The 20,584-nt window shown below is 40.4% G+C and overlaps 1 protein-coding gene across 6 annotated transcripts in view; it reads right to left on the reverse strand.

The window, feature by feature from the left end:
• Positions 1-20,584, reverse strand: part of ITPR2 (inositol 1,4,5-trisphosphate receptor type 2) — a 248,316-nt gene that overhangs the window by 71,027 nt on the left and 156,705 nt on the right. For all 6 annotated transcript variants that reach the window (XM_074539167.1, XM_074539170.1, XM_074539169.1 and 3 more), the window contains 4 exons: positions 4,455-4,563; positions 2,704-2,891; positions 1,414-1,597; positions 565-821 (listed from right to left, as the gene is read on the reverse strand). In XM_074539167.1, coding sequence (XP_074395268.1) covers positions 565-821; positions 1,414-1,597; positions 2,704-2,891; positions 4,455-4,563 — 738 coding nt within the window. The remainder of the gene's footprint in view (positions 1-564; positions 822-1,413; positions 1,598-2,703; positions 2,892-4,454; positions 4,564-20,584) is intronic.

Below are 20,584 nucleotides of genomic sequence, written 5' to 3' on the forward strand. Positions count from 1 at the left end.
CTTGGAAGCTGTTGCCCCACCGCCAAGCAGGTCTGGTGGCACATTGTGGAGCTCAGCTCAAACCACCCCAACCACAGCTGGAAGGGGAGGAACCACTCCTGGCCACGGCACTGATGTATATTAGCAGAAAATACATTTTGCAGAGGTTACTATGGGGACAGTAATTTCTACCAAAAGAACTGACAGCAGGGACACACAGATCATCTTAAAGCCTTCGGCTGTGATACTTTGGGAAAGGGGCAGTACCCAGAAACTTCCTGTGCTCTTCAAGTCTGTGGTGATTACCAACTATGCACAGGAACCTTACTAACAGGGACATTTAGACCCTGCTCAGTTCCACGTGGCTGTGCTGAGATCCCCAAGCAATTCTGAGAATATAAACATGCACTCCTCGAGCACAGAACCCAAATGGTTCTTGGAAAGGGTTCTTTTATCCCTTGAACCCAACATCTCAGACAGCCCTATTCTGTCACAGGGACCAGGCACAAGCATGTTTTTCTGACCTTGTGAAGATGCAGCCCCTCTAACATCACCCCTATAAAAGTTCAGCTCAAAACACTTTACCTGGAGCTCTCGGTTGTGGTTCTCACACAGCAGCTGAAGAAATCTCAGTATTGGCTGCATGATTGCAATGGCAGGGCTCATGATTGCTTCTTCTGCAGACTTCTCTTCTGCATTTGCAGCATCTGCCCCTGAGCCCATCAGGTCTATTTCTGGGTCCATTTCTCTTCTGTACACAGAGTAAGCCTTGGAGGTTGCAGAGGATGCTTCTGTTAACTGTCCTTTCATTCCCTCCTTCAGATGCAGTGTTGAATCCTTAACTGAAAAGAAGATAATTTTCCTTCATTTTTGAAAGTCTTTCTCCCCATTTGATTAAACAATAAGAAAACAATAATAATGAATGCAACTTTTTCTTTGTTGGTGTCTAACTCTTCAAAGACCTCTAGGCAACTCACAAAGAATATCAAAGCAACATTCATGCAGGGATAGCACATTCCAAATAAACCACAAACCAGAGTGAAACAGAACATTAACACAAAAAGCCCTACTATTTCTCTCCCATATACAATAAATGATGAGAACAATGGGAAGACCACAGGGTGGGAAATCAGTTCCTGAGCCTGATCTTGTGAAATATCCCCAATAGCAGCAGCCTCTGCTTTTGCTCCTCTAAAAATACAGCTCAATATCTTTTATTGATGCAAACTGGCAGAGCTTCACCGATTTCATTAAAGCTAATTCCTTGTGGCCAACCTGAGATGGACCGTAATTCAGAGAAAAACAGGCAAAATATGCAAATTTGCAATGATTAATATTAAAGCTTATTGATCAACTCAGCAGAGCACCAGTGGTGCACACATGCAGTGTCAGTATAAAGCCCCGCTCCCCTCTCTCCCAGGGGTGCCTCCTTACCTCTCTTTTTGGGAACAGATATGGTGAGGTCACTGTCATCCTCCTTCTTTTTGCTCCCCAAATCAATAGTGTTCACTGTCACTGTGGATCTGATCTCCTGCTGAGCAGCTTTCATGCGATCATACAGCACTTTAAAGAACCTTTCTGACTTCTTCTGCTCCTTTAGTTGCTGGTAAGTCGAATACTGCAAAAAAAAAATTCTTTAGATATCAATCTTCTAAGGATGAAGAAATAAAAAAACACACTATTTTTTTGTGAAACAAATGATGAATAATTATTTCACTTACACAGAGCAAATGTTGGCCACTGCCTGATCGGTTCTTTCACAAAGTGATATACAAGGCTGGTAACAAAGGCTGATGTTAATATTTTAAAATTTTGGTAAAATGGTGAACTGTGCTATTTGCAGTCTTTTAAATGTCATAATATTGTACTTGAAGTTAAATTACTTTGTGACACTCTCCATTTCTCCAGACTTACTAGTCATTATATTTCATCTACAAATAACAGTGAAAAGTGACTTATTATGTAACAACAAGAGAAAGCATGGAACGTCAAATATGTAATATTATAGCTTGGATTATATTAATTTTTTGGGCTACAGACATAATTTATTATTAAACATTATTTTAGATTATTAATTCCAGTCCCTTAGTATAACTGTCAAGCAGGCTGAGGAGCATTTGAAACAATTTGCAAACAATCCCAATTCTCCCAGCCTTCCCTCCTCATATTAATTCTCTCTCTTCCCTCAAACATCTGATTTGGCTAAATCTGGGTGACAACACCTAGAAACCATAGTTTAAAGCAAATATATAGAAAAACACCTAGAAACAAAGCAAATATATAAAAAACACCTCGATACTTTAAAGCAAATATTTTCTATCAACTGGAATACTGGTCTTCTCAAATAACGAAGTTTTTTTCTCTTTGGAGATTTTGATAAATGTCTCTGAAGGTTTCCAGAAAATAATGTGCTTTTATAAACTTAGAAGTATTATAAATTTTAATTTCACAAAGACTGACATAAAATAACTGAGGATAATGCTCACATGGCAATGACCAGATTAAAAGCAGCACAGTGCTACATAGAGAGGGAGAGCTGAAAAACCTTTCCTTCTCCCCAAGAGCTACTGCATAGTAATAGGGCATATTTACATTTGTATTACAGTGGTACATATTCCAGTGACAAACTTCTCAGAGAACTCACAGCAAAAAGGTTCTCTTTATTTGTCTCCAGACCACATGCACCTGAGAATCAATATGTGAATAAGCAGATTAAACAAGTACCTGTGTTTGCGTATTTCCACCTTCAAGCAGCGCAATACCCAGCAGAATGCCCTCGGAGAAAATCCTGTCATTTCTGGTGTTCACTATCACATCTATGACCAGTTCTGAGGCACCTTCTTTGTCCAGGAGGCACTGGATATCAAACATGGTCACACCAGACTTATCTGCATCTTGTCCTGAAAATCCACCTGCAAATTAGACAAATACACAAATACCATTCGTGTTTGCTTCACACACATGTATGAAAATGAACCTATTAGTAGTGATAAAGCACACAATAGCAATGTAATAAATTTAATTTTGAAATTCTGTCAGGCAAAGTCCCCTTTGATAAAAACAAGATTTTTCTATGAAACTGCAATGTTGGACTCTAAGAATAAGAAATAAAACAAATCCCCAAGCCATTGTTCTGTCAGGATATTCAGACAATAAATAAGATGGAAAGGACATTGATTTGTTCACTGAACCCTTTTTTAATTCCACTGCTGCATACACTAAACTGTGAGTAGGGTCAGTGCTCTGAGACCCTTTTTAAATCTGCTCTTCAATCTCAGGCCTAATCTACACTAAAACTGTGTCCTGGTAAATCCATCCTGGTTATGGGTCTGACCTTCCAGTCAAATGCTTTTGCCGCCTTCCAGATCATCATCATTACCATCACCATCATGATGCTTTTTTTAAGAATACAGACTCAAGTTAATCCAAATTAAAGGTGTGGGTTGAAGAAATTTTGCTAAATTGTATTAGCTCATTAAATCAACCACCTTTTATTATCACAGATGATCATCTTTCCTGCTATACTTACTTCTCTAAATATGTAACTGCACCTACTTCATTAGTAAAAATACAGTACTGCTTTAATCAGCCAGTACTACTTTGATTAAACTGATTAAAATGCTTCAGACTCTGTGATGATGCCATACACACACACACTTTTTAGAGAGAACTGAAAAAATAGTAAAACTTCAGTCTCTTATTTGTTAGAGAGCAAAATTTGGCACACAGAATGTTAAGACTGCGAAGATTTTCAGAGTCTATATTGTAATAGTAAAGAAGGAACAGCTGGCTAACATCTGCAAAAGCTAACAAATCTGGGCATGCTTTCAGTGTGCACTGAAAATGCAAAATGCAGCTCTGACCTGGCTCTATACCTAGCTCCAGCCTCATTTCCTAGACATCCATTATTATGGGTTTTCTTAGAAACCACCCTGCAGTAACTTCCTGTGGCTTCTACAGTAGAATGATACAAAAAATTAGCTTATAATGGACCTACAGAGATCATCTACTGAAACAGGAAGATAGGACAGGTTCATCAGAGTCTTGTCCAGTAAAGTTGTAACAAGAACTGACACATTCTACAACCTCTCAGAAAAAATCTGTTCTGTTGTCTAACCAGTATTTTTGTGAAAAGCTTTTCCTTAGATATTTTTCATATATCTAAAAAGGATTTGGAATGTCAAAAAAAATCTTTAATTTCCAGAAACAACACCATCTCTCTTCAAAAGTTTTCTGCTTTGCTGAATTTCTGGATGGGGATTTCCTGGTACCTGCTTTGGTACCTCCAAATGCACCATCTGAGACAAGTGTGAGCAACTTAAAAATAGAAGAGTCTGATACTACCTCTCTTCTAAGTGCTTAGAGAACTCGTTTGATTTATTTACCAACTGAATGCCTGGAGCATGTCCAATGTGCCTATTAGAAAAAATGGTGCTGCTAATTTTGCTCTCTTGAAATGAGTTGTGTTGATTTACCTCCCACTTGTGCAGTTTTGCTGTAGCTGGCAGACAGGGGCCCATTCATACCACTTCCATATTCCCCTTTAAAGTACCGATACAGGAGGATTTTCCTTAAAGTGTTGCCCTTTAAGAGGAAAAATAAAAATAGAAGAAATGAGAGTTGTGGCAAATTTCCTTTGTTGGAAAAGCAAGCTGTTTAACACAGATACATAATTTAGTAGGTCTTTCCATTATAATTAGTAAGCACACAAACAGGAAGGTTGTCCAGAAAACAAATATCTAACAGTCTTATCTAACAAATCCCGGGTAAAAATTGCAAAATAGTGTTGTATAAACTTTTTTGAAGTTTGTTTTAAACTTATTGATTATAAATAAAACACCTCCACTTCAGTAATTCTGACTGGCTATCTGTGAGATGTGTGTATTGAAACATGCTCCACAAATAGCCAGTGCTCTGCAGTCTGTGTGTCTGTGCCCTACCCTGCCATGGCAGCACTTTCTTCCTATTTTCTGCAGCTGAGTAGTACCACTCCCTTTTCTCTGATCTCAGATAATCCAGCTGATCATCTGAAAGAAGCCACATCACATAAAATATTAAAACAGAGATATGACATTTGATAGAACAGCTTAAAAAGCATTCTCTGTATCACCTTGTTCCTTGACTTCCAAAACCACAACCAGTCAAAATTTGCATGCAGCTCTCTGAAGATCTTCCCTTTCATTTCACTTATGTTCTGCAACACAAGACACCCTGGATTGAGAGTCAGGGGTACCAATTACTTGGCATTTTTATTTTGCCTTCAGTCTCCACAGAACACCTGCAGTCAACACCCAGCTTTACAGAGGCAGAAGGTGACACAACAATTGTAGGCGTATGTGTAACCTCGGATTTCATAAAGAGGAATTAGTAAGATCTCCAATGCTCAACACAGAAGGGGGAAAATGGTCGCTTCAAGTGTTTGGCATTAAAATTGAACATTTTTTCCCCTACTTTTACTAAACTGCTGGTTTTAATGAAAAAAATTCTGAAAAATATGTGCACTAGAAGCATTCTCAGCATTCAGCAGCTTGCCAGTGCCTGCACATTAGTGCAGCAGTCAAGTTTTCAATCAAAACATCTCTGTGGCCGCCACAGGCAGCAGGCAGCAGGGAAGCAAGTCCCAGACACTCTCACTCCCACTTCCCTGTTAACTTGGCAATATTTCCAGTGGCAACCACACACCACAGAGGGGCTTCAGTGCTTCAGGCCTTGAAGACAATAGCCTTGTCCACCTGAAAAAAGTGCCAAAATGCAGGACTTTGTGTGCTGCCTGACAATATCAACCAGCCATTCTTTCCTAGTTCTCCCATTCTGATGCTTTCCTTTGATAAAATAGTCTGAATAGTTTGTACAAAATTCCCTCATACAGCCAAGGAAAGTACAAGGCCTACAGTAAAATATCAAAAGCTATAAATATAATAGCTGCAAGAAAAATAAGAAGCATCACCTACAGGGAGTTTCCTGGGTGGATTTTCCAGGTGAGATTAATCCAATGTGCTCTGCACTACAGAGCAAGGCAAAGAACCAGAAGTCTCTGAGGACCTCACACAGCCTGGTTGTGATGGGGTTTAACCTGGAGTGGTACAATAATGGGCAAGTACAGTAACCAAGCTCATTTTAAGATGGGTAAGAGCACCAGCTCCTCCTGCTCAACATCCTGTCTTTAGCTGGGACCAAAATCCAGTGTCTCACAGCAAAGTGAACCTCATTTTCCTCATCTCCTGAAGAAGAAAAATATATTAGTGATGGGAAAAGAGTTCCCACCAGAACTGATAAACATGGACTGAGAAAAAGGCTAAAGCCCCTTTTCAAGCTTTCGCAGGCATATATATCACGGAATCATAAAACTGTCACACAAATGGGATCACAGAGCAGAAACTCTTCCTAACTCCTAACGAGGACCCAATCCAGAATGGGCACTGTCTTGAGACATGATCTTGTCAACAGAAAGGCTGGCATTTGCCATAGCACTTGACTAACCACTCAGTTTGAGTCAACCTCCTCAACCAGCAACCTCTGCAGTCTGCTGATGACTAATGGTAAATTATATAAACAGTCACAGAGCAGTCATGGGAAGAAACACCAAAAGCCATCTATAGATAGTTAAGAATACTACCTGTGGTCACGAGCTTTATTGTTTAACCAGAACAGCCCTTATTTTATCAAGAAGAATGTTTAAAACCATAAAATAGCTTTTGACTAATAAACTGAGTGATTTAGCACTGGGGTCTGAATACTAACTACCAGCACATCTCAGATCTTCCTCCTGCCTTGTTACCTTCAAAGACACCAGGGGATATGAAGATGTTTCTCCAGCTGGCTACAGAAAAGGGAAGGAATCCTGCTCCACCCATATCCAAACTAAGAAGCAGATTTAATTTCTTCTTCCAAGAAGTCTTAATTATTAGGATTCCTGCTCTCTCTCAACCTCCCATGAATCCAGACAATAGTTATAGTTCCCAGAAGCTGAAGTGTCAAGAGTCAAGGATGCCGTGTTTGAAAAGCAGAAATGTGGTGGAACCTCTGCTTTGCCTGACAGCTGTGTCAGAAACGCACCCCAGGCTCAACCCACATATTTGCAAACTCGGGATCCTCATCTCCTCTGTGATGACCTCAGGCAGCCATATGACTTCCATGAGTCTTGTGAAATGAGCTGCCACTACAAAGAGCAGAAGGGCCCAGCCACACGAACCGGGGCTGAGGAATGCACAGAGAAATGCCCAAGGAATGTATCAGAAACACCCATCACCTCCAGCATGTGACTGTGAGGCATCATCCTAGAAAAAGCTGGAAAGACCCAGCTTCTAGAAGAAGTGCTGATTCTGCTGGCAAAGGTGTGTGGGAATGATTTTATGGGAATGTCAGCAAACACAGGCAAGAACAGCCCCATCACACGGACGAGTTTGTCCGGTCACTGCCAGGACAAGCCAGACAGCCACACCATTGATGTCCCTGGGAATGGGCTCCTAACTTAGCACAGCCACAAAATTAATACTGCCCAAAAGCAAACGATCACAGCAGCAGCATGAATAAGCAGTTTTCTGCAGCTACTACACACACTTGTGCCACTAAAGCAGAGGCGAAAAATAAAAGCACACTAAGCAGGGCAGTGCTATCTTCCCCGATTATGTTTCTATACGAGGCAAAAGTCCTGGCCTTCCATACTGAAACTCTCCCCTGCTGGCTACAATACACTTTTATACCTCTTATTAGGGTATGGAAGTGACATGTAAACATCACTCAGCTGACTGCAATCCTTCCATAATGGATAGAACATTGTATAGCTTTGGAAAAAACACAATGAAACATAACAGTCTTATTGTTGCTGATGAATACCACTGCATTGTCCCTAACAAAAGCTAGGATAAAGACTGAGGACACAAGAAAGCAACAACTGGATATTGTTGTTGCAGTTTTAAATAGCTGGGGATTGACAGGCAAAAGTTTCCAATAGGGAATAATTATTCTAGTAGGAACATGTAGACACAAACAAATTCCATTTTCTCAGTCCGTATTTCATTATACTCGTTGGTCTTTAAACTTGATTTAAATGCCTTAATACAATGGTTTATTCACTTGCCCTCTCTGAGCCTACAAAAGGCTGGTTCCACATGAGGATGTGCCAGGAAGCAAAGGCTGAGAGAGGTACCTAAGGCTTACCATGGATACCTGCATCAGCACCAGCTCTCCCTATTACACCACCAAAACTTATCTATCCTGCCTTATATAACTCTGCACACTGCTTAAGGAGTTGGAATTATACATACAACATTCTGCAGGCTGAATAAGAGGGTCTGGTGATCTCTTCTGGTTCTTAATCTGTATTAAATTAATGAAGTGGAAATGCTCAGATTATCAGTGATTACACAGAAAAGGCAGCTACATCCAACCAGTAATACAGTGGATGATGCTGTGAGCATATTTCAGCATTAATCCAGGAAGAGGTATGAAAACTAGGCTTATTAAATCTTCATATTTTAATAACTTGCAGCCAAGTATAAAAGAGGAGCTGTTGGGGATCTCTGGTCTACTAATACAGATTTTCAGAAAGTTTGGAAGAGACACAAAATCCCAGAGAACTCTGAGACATCTCACATGCAATGATACTTTTCCAAAAGTACCAGGAAGTACTTACACATTTTAATGATATCCAGCTCCCTGCCATGAGTTTGATGTCAGTTCTAGGAGAGGCAAAGGAATGGCTGATTTTGCATTCCATTAACACAAAATTAAAGGAAGTTACTATATACTGATGGCAGTTTTAATGTTGGCATCATGTAATAATTGCCTCAGTACAGGTTTGCCAAAACAGACCTTCTGAAACTTCTGAAGATTATCTTCTGCTTTTGCTAAAAATAAAAATATCATTCTGGTAAAGTTTGATAAACTGTGCAGTGTGACACAATGCTGTAAGGCAAAATTTTTGATTAAGTAAGCCCAGAAGGATAGTTATCAAATGGCTTAACAACTCAGTGCCTGATAGAATTCAACGTGCAATTTAAAGCAAGAAATCATAAACAAATATATGGGCTTCTAATGGGCAAACTCATGAAGTGTGTATTGTCTGTCTCATTTGAGGCTTTTCTTAATGAAATTAAATAATACAGAAAATAATTATTAATTGTGTTTGGAAAGGACACACACACAAAAAGAGGGGATGAGGTCAAGTCACTGCTAAAAATTTAGGCATCATTTATAAAACTGACTAGAAGTAAACAATATGAGTGTCATTATGTCCAAACCTCTGTATGTCTTATTAACAATAAAATAGAGAACACCCCATAAAAAATGGAGGATTCTGTTCTAGGAGGTCATGACTTTGGGGAAGAATTAAAAGCCCAAGAGAAAAATCAGTGCAATGACAACTCCCCAAATCCCACAATTCTGCAAAGGGTAACAAGAGCTGTTATGTGGGATTTATGAGACTCTCTCACTTATTCACATGCAGGAGCACATTACTGTAGCAATAATACCACATCACAAGTTAGTGTCCACAGTTCAAGAATGCTGACAAATTGGATCAGGTTTGGAGAAGCTCCACAAGAGCGATTAGAGAATAAAACAAGTATTTTCATCAGAAATTCAAGGCATTCAATCTACTGAGTTTATCAGTCTAAGCATGAACTCTGTTTCTGACTATCTACATAAGAAATCTGATATAATGGATGACTTCAGTCTAAAGATAAAAGGTGCAAGACATAGTGGTGAGAAGCTGAAAATGGAGAAATTCAGCTAGAAAAGAGGCAGAGGCAGCTGGGTTATTCAGTTTGTGGGTTATGAATTTTATTTTTATTTTATATAACAGTAGTGGCATTTAGCTATTGGAACAGCTTAAGAAGAGGTGTGATAGTCTGTACTGCTGGCAGTTACTAAACCACGACTAGGTGGCTTCTCAGACAGAAACTATTTGAAGATCTTGTGGTCTACATTAGGAGAACAAGCTGGGTGAAAAAAATATGTCATCTCACATAATCTATGAAGACATCATGCTACCTTTTCCTGTAGTAAATATAGATGAGGCTTTCTATGAAGGCTGTTTAAAAGACACGTATTTCTGTATGTTTCTTGTCATTATTTATAAATGAAATTTCTAGTCTACTTGGTCTGAGTGCCCACTTCAGGATGATTTTTTTGGTTGTTGCTTATGTTGTTGTTGCTTTTCACCCATTTTGTTCCCTTATTTCTCTTGGAGACAAAACATGGTGGGAGAAGTTTTGTGCAAGTGGCTTCTGCGGAGATACCACAATTGGTTTTAGAAGTCTTTAAATTATGATACAACCTGCTCTTGAAATGCAAGATGACACAGAAATCTCCCTGTCTCCAAAAGGGATCAGCTGAGGCCACGGCTACCACACGCATGGAGTTGCACAAGCACAGGCTTGGAAGACAGCCCCGAAGTCTTGACTCCTATTATGTCCACAAAGTGGAAAATTTCTGTTTTCATGATGCCAGCAGCTTCCAGGGGGCTCACAAATTGGGAGAAGTTGTTTGTTTTGGGGAGTTGTTTGTTTGCTTTTACACAGAGTGAGCTTTTTCTTGGTTTTGATCTTTTTGCAACAAGATGTTTTCATAGCCAACTGATAGTTGAAAGTGATATATTTTCACCAATAAAATATGACACCCAACAGCACAGTTATTTGCACACTGGGGCATTTATTCACACCAGGGAAAAAAGCACTTTCAAATATGAAGTTTGGTCCAGCTGGTGTCCAGTTCTGCTTCCACTAAAATCAACAGGAGATTTGCCAGCAACTTAAGCAGGAGAAGGAGCAGACATGCACTTTGCCAGGCAAAAGTGTTTTATCCAAGTCTAAAAAGAAAAAACAACCCAAAATATGCACCAGACTTCATGACACAGTCCTCTTAGGAGAACAGAGCTGGCCACCCACACCTCTCAGCTGTCTCTCATTAGGCAGAGACACCCCACATTTAAAATGTGCCATTGTTCAATCCTACACAAAACTGGGAGGAATCCCACTTCTCTCCATACAAATTTCCTGCATCACAAATACTAACTGATAAACTTGAGACTGTAACTAATGCAGAGATGCATTGACAGGCTCAGATAAAAAAAAAACCCAAGCATGACCTTCTTTAAAACCAAAATGTAGTTGCTCTAAAAAGAGCTCATTTTTCAAGCAGTCTTTTAATTTTTCTTTCCTTTGCAGCTCCAGGTTCCATAGAAAGCTGGAAGCTTAAGTGCCAAACTATTGCAAAATAACTGCTATTGCCAGTTCATTTTCAATATGGATAGGGAAAAGAATACTGGATACATCACAAGAAAACCCACAGGTTTTGCCTGATAACTGTCCAATTTTGCACCCTGAAGAAACTCAGGAAAGCATCATATTAAGAGAAAGATTTTTTTGGCAGTAACTCTAAAAAGTGGCTCCACTAGGAATATAGCAGGAGAGAAAAATTGTTTGGGTTAGTGAAAACCACAGCATTGGGATGTTTATACTTAGACTGAGAAGAAAACACTTTGAAAAACACAGTTTGATTTTGTAATTATATAAGTTTTCTATTAGGCCATAAAGTATTAGTAGCTGCTGAATGGGGTTTTTTTGCTCAAATATCAGATCTCTAGATATGTATATATGTATTTATATATAGAGATAACAAGTCTTTGCTGTGGGCAAATATTATTGTTTATATCTGTCACTTGTGCATATAAACTGTGCACTTACAAACCAGGTCATGTTTGCACCTCTGTAATTTTTCCCTTCAGACTTCCTCCAGCACAAGACAAAGCACTGAGATACACAATAACTCAAGTTCTCCACCACAGAAGGAAAACAATATAAGATTTGATCACAATTATTCAGAAGCATTTAGGAGTGCACCATCAATAAAAGACTGTAGGAAAAGACCAGATCTGAGAAGCACAATTTTCAAAGACTAAAATTATCTAACTCTTATGCTGCAGGGGGTAAACTTTCAAAGTGATGCACAGGGAGTTATGCACACAAATCCCATTATTTTTTAACAGGATTTCTCTGTGGAACTCCTCATACTCTGCAAGAAAAAAAAAATTACCCCTAAGTGCCCTAATGTGAATATTTACCAAAACAGACACTTAATTTCCAGATGCATACTTATGAGCACTACCGTGCTCTGACGTTTTATGAGCAATTTGTGACAGGCAGCAAAGGAAAATAACAGAAGTGGCCAAACACCAATTTCATGACATTATTCTCTTTTGCCATATTGCTATTAGGTTGAGCTTCAAAGCCAGAGCATTACAGACACCTGATTTACTAGGTAAGGGATGCTCAGCAGATGCAGTGCCTGCCCTGGTTTGGATCAGATACAGCAGAATCTTCACCTGTTGGCTCAGAGCTCTCAATTTAAGTCAGGAGGCACTTCTGTATTTCAGTTTTCTGCTCATTTTTACCTGCCACCAGTTCCACTGACTTCTTGACTTCTTCCTTGACTACTAATAAAGATCACAAAATCATAGAATGATAGCCTGGTTTGGGTTGAAAGGGACCTTAAAGTTCATCCAATCCCACCCCCTGCTATGGGCAGGAACAGCTTCTCCTATCCCAGCTTGCTCAGAGCCCCATCCAGCCTGGCCTTGGACACTGCCAGGGATTCAGGGACAGCCACATCTTCTCTGGGCACGCTGTGCCAGGGCCTCAGCACCCTCACAGGGAACAATTTCTCCCTCATATCCATCTAAACCTGCTCTCTGTCAGTGTGAAGTCATTGCCCCTTGTCCTGTCACTCCAGGCTCTTGTCCAGAGTCTCTCTCCATCTTTCCTGTGGGCTCCCTTCAGGCACTGGAAGACCACAATGAGGTCACCCTGAAGACTGCTGATGACACTTGAGAAATTCAGAATTTGTACTTAGGTCACTGCTTGCCTTTGAAGGAACCTATGCACTTTCTAAACCAGGTTATCAGAATTATTTTGCAACCCAGGTTATAGGCTTTTCTTTGGATTTGACATGATTTTTGGGTAGTACTAATATAATACTAAATGAATACTTCTCATTGGTTCTTAACAGTTTCTAGTTTTACTGTGTACATGACATTAAACCATGTCCTGTGCCACTTTCTTCAACCAACAGAAATGTTCACAGTAATATGAATTATTCAGTTAGAAGTGCTCTATATGTCTATATTACTTTTTTTTAAAAAAGTGATTATAAAAGAAACTAATTTTCAGCATCCTTGCAAAATAATCAAGGGGCTTATGAAGTGTCTCAAAACAATCCCAAGACTGAGTCAAAAGTGACCATTTTTTCCTCCAGTGCCACTCACCTCAGAATACCATTATATCCAACACATGGAACTGCCACATTCTGTCTTTCCGTGATTTAAAGATGTGCTTTGGACAATGATCAGCAACCCTGTATCCAGAGTGCCCTGAGAGCCAGCCTGACAAAATGATCAACACACCTGACACTTCTGGGAAACGCCTCTTGCATTCTTAGATGGGAACAGATACCAAATTGTTGCTGATTTCTTGGATTTCAGGCATTAAGAAGAAAAAAACAAGTGTGTATATGTGTTTGTGTCAGCCTCCAAATATACTTGTGGCTAGTGCAAAGGAAAACAGCTGGTCAAAACATATTCCAGCAGCTTCCATCCACACAGCAAACCAGGAAAAGCAGAAGGGAACCAACCTTGCAGCGGTTCAGGGCAGCAGAAATATTTAAATCATTATCAGTGGTGTGGGGAAAAATTGTCTTAGCATCCACCTTGCTGGAAAACCAGCACAAATCTGCTCCAAAAAATAATGTGGGTGTGGTAAGGATACAGCAGGAGATGTCCTAAGTGGTGACTGCAGTGATGGGCAGATTGTCCCTTCGCTCTGTGCTGCACAGCACAGCAGGGAAAACAAACCACCAAAGCATCCCCTTCCTTTTCCAAGCAGAGGAGAACAATTCCCACCTGGAACAAAGCCAGCTCCTGCACTGCTTTCACTGCATCTGTGAAATTAGGTGCCATTTCAGACAAACAGAAAAGTAGAGCAAAGTTAGAAAACACTACAAGTCTAGTGCTTTATTAGCTATCCATTTTGACAGAGATAATTTGAAAATATTTATAATTCATGTTCCCCAGTTAAAAAAAAAAAAAAAAAGTAGTAGTAGTAGTAGTAGTAGCAGCTTGAATAAATTTCCAGTAAATTTGGTCGGGAATTTTCTATTCATGTCAACTCTCCCAACTGTATAATCCTTTTCAGGATGGTATCAGGATAAAAACTGGCACCTGAAGTCCAGCACCTAAAATTTTGTGCTTGTATGAGAATTCCAGTCTACACTGAATAAAAAGTCCAGAACAAAACCAATCACCCCACCACTATGCTAATTTCTACTGCTCCTGGTCCTAGGAATAGTACTTGGAAATGTGAAACCTGTGCGGCCAGAGCCAGAGGGTCATAAAAAAAAAGAGAAAGAAAAGGAAAAAAAACCCCTAAAATATGTGGATAGACATTGATTGCCAGATATGGCAAATACCAAATAAATATTAAGCAACTCCTCTGGTAGATTTGTTGATTTTTGTCAGGTCCTTGCTGCTGACTCTCAGCAAGGACATATCTGCTAACACTTGGCTGTCACCACAAGGAGCCACACCTCCTCTTCCTCAAACAGCAAATCCACTCCCAAGTAGCTAAGAAATAATGGCAATGCAGGATTAGGAGGTAAAGCCTCACCAGAAGGAAAGGACCCCTTGATCAAGTGTGAGAACTGGATCATCTTGTGACTAAAACAACATCATTCCCCACCTGAGCTCTTGTTCCTGCCCTGGCAAAGGCTGTGCTGCCAGAGAACAGCTGGGCTCTGCCACATCCCTGGTGCTGAGCTCCTCAGGAGACTGGAAAAAAGCCTTTGGGAGGTTTATTCCTCAGCAATGAGGAACCAGCTCCTGGCTCAGAGCCTGGGCTAGGCCAGGCTACCCCACCTCCCAGTATTGTCATTCTTTAGTGAGCAGGACAAGCTCCTCTCCAGGCTCACTCAGGGATTACCCTGGACTTTACCCACCGATTCACAAACCTACAGTGACTTGGTTAAGGAGCTTTCCTGGCACATGGTGATAGTCTTTCCTGGCATATCTGAACTTTTTATGACAGAGCTTCTCTTCCAAACAACAGACAGACATTCTGAGTTTTGAAGGCAACTTTTGCTAGGAAAAACCTCTCTTTTTCCAAAGCAGTTCACAATCGTCTCTTTTAAATTAGAGGCCAATATTAGCTTTTCACTCTTGGAGTCTAAAATTTCATCAGTTGAAACAAATAAATCCAATAACATCCTTTGAAGACTGCCATGGAAATAATTCTGACTTTGTGCAGCACTGCAGCAGAAGGTTCATAAACCAATTCTATTAGCCAAAGTTGCTGCATGAAACTGAGACATTGTATTAAGAGAGTAGCATTTTGTTTTTAATAACTGTCAGAGATATTTGGCTGTCATATCAGAGCCCAATAGTTTTTTAGGTGTCATCTTATTTCAGGAGCAACAACAATTTCTAAATGCCAGATTTCCCAAGATCGGGAAAAAGTTATCTTCTATGTTACACAGAAAAAAACCTAAAACATTGAAGCCACTCCATAACTAATTGAAAAAATGACCAAAATTTGCTTGAAATTAAATCAGCTGTTCAAAGGTACAGACAAGAGGGAGATGAAGTCACATTTTCATGAGCCTGTCTCAGCTTTTCAAATTCCCACTTCTAATAGACAGATTCATGTTTATATAAAATTTAATATGCAAGCTGTTCACCCATAATATTAAATTGCCCCTTTATATTTAATATTTGCTAAAATTGTGGAGTTATTTATGTCCCAGATAAGACTGCAGCACATGTGCATTAGCTGTTTCATCATACCAGATTTTAGCATATATTTATTATGAAGCTGTTGCCATTATAATGTCTAAATGTCTATTGCTTCCAAGGAGAAATATATTATCACTGGAATGTTCCTACATGCACAGCATGTAGCTATGGAAATACAATGTCATGGGCTTCTTTAGAGGTGTTAAGTACAGCACAGATTGACTGGGAGCCAGCAGGAAACCTGCTCTGGAAGTCCTGGAACAGCAAATTTTTTCTTCTGTGTTTCAAGGGTGCTGATATTCCACTCCTGACATCTCTTTGATAAATGCCACACAACATCCTAACATCAGGGCTCAACAGCATTATGAAAACCAAGAAGAATTTTACAGTTCCAGTAACTGGGAATTAAACTGCACAGGCATGGCACCAAGTCAGTGCTTTTAATGAACACAAAACAAAAGCCAGCAACAGTTTCAGAGGCTACAGAACTGACTGCTTAGGGTATTCTCATTATTGGTAAAATCCTCTGCTCCGAACACAGCAAAACATCTTGTGAAAACGTGGAGTAGGGTGAGAAATAATACAGACAAAATTAGTGCTCTAAGTTGAATCCGTGACACAGTTTCATCTAAGAGCTGTGTTTTCACCAGGTTGTCATTTCCTAGAAGGGTCAGAAAAGTGCTGGGAACACACAAAGTTGTGGAAAAACTCTGGTATTACAGATTGGGATTGCTGACCTCGGAAAAGACACGGCAAAAGCACAGCAAAGCTTCAATGGGGTGGAGATGGGAGGTTGGGAATTCCTGTCTCTTCTCCCACTCAAAAAGTATCCCCCAGTGAAATGTGAAGAGGATCAATGAAAAAGTGATAAAGAAGGAATTGTTAGCCCACACATAATTACATGGCCATGGGAAGTCACCAAGGCCAAGAATTCAGCAAGACTCAGAAAAGGATTTGGGCATTTCTATAGACAACAAGTAAAACCAGTTACAATAGCAAATGTTAAAAAAAACAACTATGGGAAAGAAGACAAAATCTCTTGCTTTAGGGCCCACAGATTTATGATCTTACTGTTAAGGATTATCCCAAGATTTCAGGAAGAATAGAAAACTTGAAGTGTGCCTGCAGTGGGGGTTCTTAGACCTTCTGAAGCATCTGGTGATGGCCACACAGCAAGAAACACTCTTAATCCTCTGGTTTGACCCTCTTTAGCAATCCACATGTGTTTAAAAGAGAACATGAAGTGTACCAAGTCTATTTGTATTGGATCCAAAATCCAGTGCAACCCAATGTAAGTTCAAGAGGAAAAGAGTTTTTATGAAATCTCTGATGAGGAGACATGGAGAGCACGACAGTGATCCAAAATATCAGCTGGAACCCTGACTCCAACAGGCTAAACACAGAACTCCCATAGCAAGAAAACATGTTACCAAGATCCTAATGTGAAAAAAATCTGCAGTTTGTCTATCTGATAAATATTGTTAGCAAAATACTACTGGTTTATACAAAAAACAATGGTAGAAACACTTCAGCTTTTGAACAAAAGGCAGCTTCTTAGAGAGAAGCTCCAGGCTCCCTTCCCCAGTGAGACATTCTGCTGGTGTGGACCTGGGGACACACACTCACTTGCTCCTGGTGACTCCAAATTCTCCTTCTCACTCCCACAGAAAACTCTTCTGGTTTGTACTAACAAAGTCCAAAGTACCTTATCCTCTGAGGCACCAAAGAATGTCTCTGCATGGCAGAGACAGCCACAGCATCAGCCTTCTCAGCTCTGATGACAGCCTATGAACACCAGATCCCTCATTTAGCCCTAAATAACACTGACCAGAACGTCACCATTATTTAGTTCCTTTAATTAATTACCACTTTGCAAAGGCTTTGTTTCATAAATTGGTTTCCTATACATGTTAGTGCCTTTCTGTCTCCCTGTGGGTCCACTTGATGATGAAATGTCTTTTTTTACTGCAAAGGACTGAGTGTCACTTGATGCCTCCACCTACATACTTAATGTCCCTCTCTGGCCTAAAACTCCTCATAAGTAGAAGCAAGCATTAGCATTCTAACTGTGGCACCATGAGCTGCTGAGACTCAGCCAAAAGCCTGACAGATTTATATAGTGCAGAAGGGATGATGCAGGAGACCAGGAGAGGATCTGGATTTTGTCTCTCCTCCTTTGCTGTCCTCCATATTTTTTTCTTCCTCCTTGTCCCCTCCGAATTTGCCTTTTTCCTCCCTATCCCCTGGCTGTTCCAAGGACACATTACAATCCATGTGACACTTGATTTGTAGCTTTTGCCCTTCAGTTACTCTGGCAATTCTGCCTCTTGTTTAACAAAGCAGCTCTGGAGGACACTGGGAAAGGGCAAGTGAGCACTTGGGAAGAAAGCATCTGCTTAAAAGTTGAGCCTTTTCCTTCTCCTCTACTCTTGAGTCACCAAGCCAAACTCCCAGCAGAAACACACCTGATGATTCACTTTAGCAAAAGCATTGGAACTGACAGAACAAACCAAGATGAAGCAAAATGATGTCCAAAAAAATTAGACAGGAAAACTTTAAGATGGGAGCAAGCTGGCAGATGAAAAAGTTCCAAGCATGGCAGCTGGTTCTGCAGAGAATTTTCCTCAGGCTTTGGTATATGCAGATAAGTACCTCAGACTACTGCAAAAAATCATTATAGACAAGAACAGAAACTCATCTTGATGAACATGTATTCTGCAAATCAACAAGGAGATGGGGAAGGAAGTAGGATAATTTTTGGAGTCTAATCTTGGACTCAACTATGAGAGAAGTCAAAGGAAACTGAGTATACCAAGTACTGACAGAAGACCTAGATAAAAAAATGCTACGGCAAACCTCACAGCAGGATGTTCTGCAGTGTTAAGTAGAAACTTTAATTTGGAATCTGCTTGCTGCAAAGCCCTTAACATTTTTAGCACAAGACTCAGGTTTAATTTGAATAGGTCTGAGCAACACACATATTTACAGTGGCAAAGGTGTTTTATTTTGTTTTCACTAGCAGAATGCTCAAATGGCTAATTAAAACCAAATTCTATTACCAAAAAAGAAAAAAAATATTAGAGCCAGTGCCTTTTTTAAATTACCTGATGTTTAAGGCAGACTAAATTGAGTCAGTTTCTGGGAATGTGCGTGCTCTGACCTGTGTGAAAAGGCTGCCGAGGGACTGTGTACAGGCAAGACAGTTACCATGGATACCTCACTGCTTTAGGTGTAGAAGCTTAACATTACAAACAACTTTGCAGCATTAGGCTGCCAGCCTCATAAAAACACTGCAAAATAACAATGAGCTCTGAGATAACCATTATGATCTGCTTTGTGACATGCAAATATAAATCTTCTATCCTAAGGCAAAAGACAAAAGTAGGATTGAGGGGACATGGGCAGATCTGGCAGGCCCTAATTTACAGTCTGCTCCAGAAAGATGCTGTGGTCTTTGCATAGCACTGATGATAATGGGAGTGTGCACTACCTGCAAGTAAGCAGTGTGCCTCACAATATTCTCCTCCTGCCTAAAGTTTTACCTAAATTAGGACTCCAAACTTGAGCCAACATAGCACAGGCAGAGGGAAATGCAGTCAAGAGTCAAAAATCCCACAATTATTTTAATGTTTCCCTTTAACAGCGCAAGTTACTCTGTAAGTACTACCACAGGGTTTATGGTATCACCCACACTGATTGCATTGAAGGACAGAGCTTTCACATGAGATGTATTATTCCCACATCCTTCCAAGAGCATGGGGTCTTTGTGGGGAGATGCTGACTGTGCCTGCTGGGCAGTGAGCTGTGTGCCTACTGAATGCCCTCAGCCTTGAGAGAGGCCAGAGATTTTTTAGCTTTACAAATGCAAGCCCATCTCTTGGCCTAACTACCACTGCACCTGTCACACAGCCTCAATGAGAAAAGAAAATCTGCTTCATACTATTCTAATAGTGGCAAAAGAGATTTCAGTCCCTCACACCAAACTATCTGATCTATTGATCCAACAGCCAAGCATTTTTCAGGCAGTGAATGCATCTGTCTCCTCCTTCACCTCGAGCAAAGGTTCACAGGAAATCACTTGAGATGCTTTCTCCTGCTGCTGGTATTAAATTACACACAAAAGAAGTTCAGGTGCAAGTGGGGCTGGGGTTATGTTTCAGGGGATGAAAAATCTATCTCAAGGAGATTTATGATCATTTCAAGTATTCCACAGCCAGGAGCTCACACGGCTCAAAAGCAGTGCTCAAGAGCCAGCTCTTACGACATTAATTAGGATGCTTCAACAACAAGATTATAGATGCATTTATTGCAAAGCTGAGATGGCCAAACCCTTCCATGAGGCAGGACAGCAGAACACTGTGCTGGGAGAGCTGCAAGTTACAGGCTGAGGAGCAACCAAGAAGTTGGAGCTGATGTGGGATGCAGAGAGGGGCATTCAGCTCCTGAGTCTCAGCTGAGCACAGCTGTGCATACCTGCAGTGTTTCATAAGCAAACAGCAGGTACTCCTCCAGCATTTTGCAGACATACCTAGCAGAGCAAACTGGAACTTCTTTCATGCTCTGTCAAATATTTTTTGGCAGTGGGTGCATTCCCCTACACTGGAATTAATCTTGCACTGAAGGTACCCTGAGTTGTTGCCAGCACAGAACCATTTTTCAGCCTTCGTGGCACAAATCAAAAGGGGCTCATCCAAATGACTGAAACCCTAGACCTGTGCCACAAGAGACCACGTTTCCAATGTCAGGCTTTGTGCCCACAGTTACAAGAAGGAATAATGCAGATCACATAAATGGCAAACTAATTGATTCTATCTGCAAACCAGG

The sequence above is a fragment of the Zonotrichia albicollis genome, chromosome 4 (assembly GCF_047830755.1).
Source record: "Zonotrichia albicollis isolate bZonAlb1 chromosome 4, bZonAlb1.hap1, whole genome shotgun sequence".
Classification (NCBI taxonomy): Eukaryota; Metazoa; Chordata; class Aves; order Passeriformes; family Passerellidae; genus Zonotrichia; species Zonotrichia albicollis.